The sequence below is a fragment of the Glycine max genome, chromosome 10 (genome assembly GCF_000004515.6).
Source record: "Glycine max cultivar Williams 82 chromosome 10, Glycine_max_v4.0, whole genome shotgun sequence".
Taxonomy (NCBI): Eukaryota; Viridiplantae; Streptophyta; class Magnoliopsida; order Fabales; family Fabaceae; genus Glycine; species Glycine max.
In genome coordinates this window covers 7160932-7168174 of record NC_038246.2, presented here as the reverse complement: position 1 = coordinate 7168174, position 7243 = coordinate 7160932, and the positions used below count along the sequence as shown (strand labels likewise).

The following is a 7243-nucleotide window of genomic DNA, read 5'->3' as shown; positions in this document are numbered from 1 at the left end:
CATCTTTGTTTGTTGGTAATTGCGCAGACCTTATTGACATGGGGTTGATCGAGGTTGCGAGAGGAATTGGGATTCAATTTTTCTCCATTTGCTTAAATAAGATTTTGTACTAAAATAAACCTTCAATTGCAGCAATCACTTAATTGTTTGTGGTGGTTAATTGATCATTCAGTTTTTTTGTCAAATGAAGTTTACATTGTAATTGATTCGGTGATTCATGTTCTGCCATTCCTATTCTAATTATTTTTCAAGAAAGAATCACAGAGTGAAAAGTTCCTAATTGAGATTCAACGTACAGCAAAATGGGAACCACAAACATATGTAGAAAAGCTAATGCCCACTTAATTGTTTGGTGAAGATTGATATGTACACCATATATTCACAGCAACCTCATTGGGTTACCATAGATTGCAAGTTTATGGTGATTTATTACCAACTTCAGTTTTTGTTCTTACGGTAATTTTAGACAAAGGAGATTTTACACACAAAAAAATTCATTAAAAGACACGTACTAGGCACATCATCTGTTGGACTTAATAGAACTAACAGTGTTAAGGGAACAGGGAGTGCTAATGTTACGGATAGTAATAAGTTAGGGTTTTTTTTGGGAAAAAAAACGAGAAGGTACATGTATAATTAAAGTAAAACTAAGGGGTATTATAGTAATTAATTAATTGAACTTACTTTTATTGATTTTAGTGAATTAGATATTTATTTTTTATGTATAGGAATAAAGGTATTAGTCAAGGAAGTTAATTTAGTTAATTGAATCGAATGTGAGCATTATAAATTTTTTAATATTGTGTTTAATTTATATGGATAAAAAAAACAGAGGTGGTATATTATATTCTATGAATATTTGCATATTTGATCAAATATTTTCTTTAATTAGCTATTAACTAAAAAAATATTTAGGTTTTATAATTATATTCGTTAATAGTAAAATATTTTGAAGAAAATAATAATAATAATAATAATAATAATAATAATAATAATAATAATAATAATAATCTCTATATAGTATGTACCCTTTACTTACAAATAAAAATATATTATGCGTTAGAATTTCTTTTGTAATCAAATGTATCTTTTGTTTTAAAAACTAAACATTTTGCATATTTTTTTATCTATTATACTAATAATAATCATATGCAAAAATATGGTCATATTTAATATATATATATATATATATATATATATATATATATATATATATAATTTATAATATTTATTATCATTCTTTAAAAAATCAAATTGCACCGCCCGATTTGACTGATCTAATTAGGAGGGATCGATTTGTGAATTCTTTTTTTGATGTTTTTTTTTTGTTAAATTAGTTTTTTTAGTTGTGTAATTTATTTTTTAGATTTAATTTAGTCCTTTAGAATAAATGGTAAGAAATCACATGTAAAATTTTATATTAGTAAGCATTAGGAAGGAAAAAAAAAAGGAAGAAACAAACGAATATAGTTTAATATTTATTAAAAAATTATATTAGAAAATTCTTATTTTGTAGTGATTTTGCAAATAGATGAATAATAGTATTTATTAATTAAATTAATTTTAAATTTCCTAAAATTCAAATTTTCAGATCTATATTTTAAACTATTTTTAAATAATTTCTTTATATTTCACTTATATTTTTAAACTGATATTTATGAATATCCGTATAATTTTCAGAATTCTTGAAAGTCCGTGTACAAATAACAAAATTCCAATGGTCGCACCTGGTTTTGAGTTCCGTACTGCTCATTCTCAGAAGTTTCTCGTTGAGCTCGTGTCTTCCATATATCTAGTGTTCTACTTTGATTTTAATGATAACAATAATAATAATAAATCACTTACTTTCTGTAAAAGAAAAAATCACTTACCTGCACTTGCACATGTCTTAAAAGATTAAAAAATATATAGTCTTTGTCTCGTTTGTTTTTCTTTTAAAAATGATTATTAAATGTGTAAACTTGTGAGAATTTAATCTTGATTAAACATAATTTTTGATTCAGTTCCTGCATGTGTAAAAATATGTTTTAACTTATTGTTACCCGAATTAATGGAAATCCATATTAATTTGCTAATTAAGACTCAGTAAAATTAAATATGTTTCTTTTGTACAATAATGATATTAAGATTTAAATCTAAAACCTTATTTTTTTATAATAAATCTAAAACCTTATTCAAACTATCCGAACCTTCAAATATGAAAGAATTAATTGATAATTGATAATTTTATACAAAGGAAAACGTTGAATCATATCATTCTTCTTAATTTTCTTATTTTTCCACTTTCATTTACACAACATTATAATTAGACACTAAACTACCACTAATGCCCTTTACAAATTGTAATTTGAAACACCAAATTAGTCCAAAGCTTAGCATGAACCAACCTCTATACTGTAACTTTGTCTTACTATAAGTAGGTAATTAATAGATAGTTTTTCACCGTGATTTTAATTTCTTTGATATACTAGTAAATTTTAAAACTTCAACTTATCAAAATAGAATAACATATTTGAGAAGACGATTATTCTTTATTGTTGACAAATTGTAAGAATGTGCTTTGCAACATTTTGGATTGGTGAATGTATTGTGGATCAATAATAGAGAAGGAAAAAAAAATCCTATACATCCCAAAGATATCAAATCACTGTGACACTGCCGCAAACGCCATTACCCACAGTGGACATTAATCGTGAGACATTCTGTGAAAGAAGAATACAATGAAAAAGAATGAACCTTAATTTTTTGTGTGTAAATTATCAATTTAGTCATTTAATATTTACTTTAATTAATTTTTATTTTAGTTCTCTTTGTTCAAAATGACAAGTTTTTGAGATATTTAGTTGTCAATAAAGGCTTAATAACGACATCAATGTCACGTACAAAAACGTAAATGCATGCACTTTCATAAGGTAACAAAATTACCATAAAGAAAAATATTGAAACTAAAAGTTAAGTTAAAAAACCAAATTGAAAAAAAAGAGAGAGAACAACAAAACTGACTTAACATCGAAACGTGTACTTTTAGGTATCTTTGACAAAATTAACTAAAAAACTTATTGGTAATAAAAAATTGTTAATTGAAAGTTTTTAAATTAACTCATTAAATCATAATTACTTGATAAAATTATCTGTTAAATTTTATATCTAAAAAGATAATAAAAAAATTAAATAAATATTTTAAAGATAAAAAATGATAATAAAAAATTTAAAACTAGTATTTTAAAAAATATTACTTCACATAGCATTTTAAAAAATATTAAAAATTAATTAATAAAAAATTTATTTATCAAACTATTAAACAAATTTTTTTAATTAATAAAAAATTAAAAACTAACTAAATAATTTTTTCCTAAAAGAAACCTATTTTAATATATAGTTGCCTTTATTAAGAGGCTATAAATATGTAGTTCATGCTCCCATTTCCCTTCACAAGTAATCAATCATTAAGTTCTATTCTCTTTCCTCTCTTTTTTTCTCTTGTTGCCCTTACAATGGCAAGGATGTCGACAGATCCTCTAATTATTGGGAGAGTCATAGGAGATGTTCTTGGCTCTTTCACCCCAACCATAAAAATGACCGTAACTTACAATAAGAAGCAAGTCTACAATGGGTACGAGTTCTTCCCTTCCACAATTACCACAAGGCCAAGGGTTGAGATTGGTGGAGGAGATATGAGGTCCTTCTATACACTGGTATATATTATAATTTTTTTTCTTCTCTTTCTTTTAAGAAAATAAGAATATAAAAAAACTTGAGCTTTTTGTGTGTGTGTTTTTTTTTATATATATATTTATAATTTATGTTCCCTGAAATAATACCAAGTACTCCTTACAAAACTTTCAATCATTCGAAATAAATGCCTCCTTTTCTCTTTGCAGATTATGACAGACCCGGATGTCCCTGGCCCTAGTGATCCTTACCTGAGAGAGCATTTGCACTGGTATTTTAATAGAGATATATAGCGAGAAATTAACAAGTTATTTTTGCTTCATATAGGCTAAATAAAATTATTGAGGTTAAGTTATAATGTTGTCATTACTTGAAAACCAAACGAATTCTGAACTGAGAGAGGGAAAAACTTTTGACCGGTGAACTTACTTCAATTCTGGATTTGGAATAGACATTGATATAAATAATTTTTTTTTAAAAAAAAATAATGCTACAAAAAAAATTAATTCATATTTTAGGAATGACATTTGAATGTTAAAAGAAAAATTGTTTTGAAGTACAAACATAATTATGTTTTAATTTTTTTGATAAATTTGACATTGAAAATTAATCAATTCTATGCACCTAATTGTTTTTGAAGAAGGGCTCTAAGTTCTAACCAATAAGACCTAACTTTACTGTACATATATATACTGGCAAAGCATATAACAATTCTCAGGTCTCATATCCTATACAGGCCACTTAATTGTTTCAAATTGTGCCCTTTTGCAGGATGGTGACAGACATTCCAGGCACAACAAATGCCTCATTTGGTAACTTCTATTTATTTAATGATGTACTAAAAAAATATGCATACTCACATTCACATATCTAATATCCAATTTTATATATTTTTTGGGGTATATATATATAAATATATACATATATAGGGAAAGTGTTGGTGAGCTATGAGATGCCAAACCCTAACATTGGGATACACAGGTATGTGTTTGTCCTGTTGAAGCAAAAACGTAGGCAGTGTGTAACTCGTCCACCTTCTTCAAGGGATCACTTCAACACTCGCAAATTCTCAGCTGAGAATGACCTTGGCCTCCCTGTTGCTGCTGTCTACTTCAATGCACAGAGGGAAACTGCTGCAAGAAGACGCTAGCTAGTAGCTAGATATAATAGCTACTAGTGCAATAAGCAATTAAATGTACTAAATAAAATATGTTCACGTGGGGGACCTATATATGTGTGAGGAGTTCTTCTAGTGCTAAATCTTCATGTGGCTTGCACAAATGTTGTCCTTTTTTTTTTGGTCTTGTAACTTTTGGTGCGTTTGGTGAAAAACCGTATGTGGTTTGTATGTTTTGTTAGGAAGAGTTATATGTCATGTGTCATAAGGGTGAATTATTCCAAGACTTGTGGAAATTGAACATTCCTATAACTATTTGGAGTTATAACTAACCCTTCATAAATAAATGGAATTATATATAAGATTTATGTAATTTCTCTTGAATTCTCCATCTCATGTATTTGGAGTTAATTTGAAGGTGAGGATAATTAATTAGGATTAACGAGTTTTTATCTGCCTGCATCCTTATCCGCTCTATGATTTTTAACATTTTATAAACGAGGTGCTAGCTCTTATTAGAGGAGTGGCACACCCTTTTTATTTTCTTAACTGTAACCTAGCTAGAGATTAGTCTCAAATGTTTCCTTTGTTTTTTTTAAAGACTTTTGAAATTGAAGTGAGATTTTTCATACATACACAATGAATAGCATGCTCAGAAGGAAAAAAAACTATGATATGATCCGGGATTACTATGGTCTCAAACTATAGTTTCTAGATGAAACATAATTAAGTATTATTAATTTTTTTCTTATAAATTAAAAACGTTAAACTACATATCTCGTAAAAATTAATTAGGTGACATTATAAATACATGATGGTCCAAAAATATTATTTAATAATTTTTCATTCAGGAAACACATAATTATTTGTCAATGTTGGACTTAATTGACTAGATTTTACTTCTTCCCTTTATTTGTTTTATGTGATAGTAGTCTTCTTCCTTAAGGATTCAATTTTGATCCAATCATCTACATTACATATTTTGTTAAATTATACATTGGATATCAACAAATGAATCTAATTTATGACGAGAATTTCTTGAAAAGTCAAAGTGATGCATTCTTAAATCCCAGATATGTGAGGATTGATTATATCTATTCATCTATATGAGACCCTCTTTTAGTTAACTTTACTGATTACCCTGTCAGGAATGCATGAAATGGTGTTTACAACTTCAATCATAACCAAGTTTCCAGTGTAAGCTTCCAGGATAAAGATTGAATATTTGACTAATTAATAACCATATCTTACAGTGTAGAGTTCATATGTGTGCAAGCGTTAAGTAAACATGTACACTGCCATATAATGAGTTTGAGCATTCATGGCTAACACAACACGATTGAAAAATAAATTGTGACATGAACTTCCACTCAACATGACAATTGGTAAGAGTGAGAAATATTTATTTAAAGGTTACTAGTCTTAACGTACTAATAATATAGCTTCCTGAAAAATATTAAAATGATCTGCTATCTCAAAGTTTAAGAATTAATATATTGGCTTGAGATGACTCAGTTATATATATACTGAGGAGAAAACCTATGAGAAGTAGCAATGGGTAAATTAAATTATCCTAGCTTAAATTTTTATTTACTGAGTTAACTATATGTGTGTTTCGAATGAATTTGTTAACGTGGATCAAGTACTTCTCTCACCACGTGTTACAATTGAAACACGGTTTCTGATGGACATAGATCCATTGTATCGAAACGTGGAAGCAAACGTGTCATATATTTTATCAGTTTTCCACTTATTATAGCCATAATGTCAAGTAAGCATGCAAGATTTGAGCTTGGAATATATGACATGTCAAATCAAAGGTTTTTCCGAAAAATCAGGATCAACATGATTCTTTGAAAGTTGTGTCTTTCTTTTTCGTTGGAAATTAATATTAAACTAGAAGGGTGTGTTTGATTTTAAATTTGGATGAATGGATATACGTGCGTTTATGCATGTTTTGTGAGAAATTTCACTTTGTTACTTTTTGGTTCAACATCTATTTGGGAGCTTCACAACGGAAAAACAAAATGCATTATCATTCCTTTTTAATCTAGTAGCTTTTCTAACATATCTGGATGCACCTCTACGATTGGTTTAAATTACGTGCGAGTGGTTCTGGTCACTAATTATAAGGTACATTTTCTTACATTTTATTTTAAATTATGCTAGTATCCTTTTATTTTTGTCAACAGTACGTATTCTCGATTTTGCCAAAAATCAAATATTAATTTCTTGAGATATATAAAAATATATTTAAGTAATTAATTTCTTTCCACACATATTTTTTCTTACATATAACATGTACCTAAATTGAACCTCAAATCACGTGCAAACTTGATTTATCTATCAAGTGTAACACACAATATTGGCATACTAGTATCCTTTCTACTCATTGCATATAAATTCCTTAGCTTCATAAAATAAAAGGTGCAATTGCCCCCACAATGCTTAAGG

The 7243-nt window shown here is 27.7% G+C and overlaps 1 protein-coding gene across 1 annotated transcript; it reads left to right on the top strand.

Moving 5' to 3' along the window:
* Positions 1-3494: 3494 nt before the first annotated feature.
* On the top strand, positions 3495-4822 carry CEN2 (CEN-like protein 2-like). The gene is made up of 4 exons (NM_001253100.1): positions 3495-3695; positions 3882-3943; positions 4444-4484; positions 4602-4822. Exons 1-4 carry the CDS (start codon positions 3495-3497, stop codon positions 4820-4822), a joined length of 525 nt encoding a protein of 174 aa, NP_001240029.1.
* The last annotated feature ends 2421 nt before the right edge of the window (positions 4823-7243 follow it).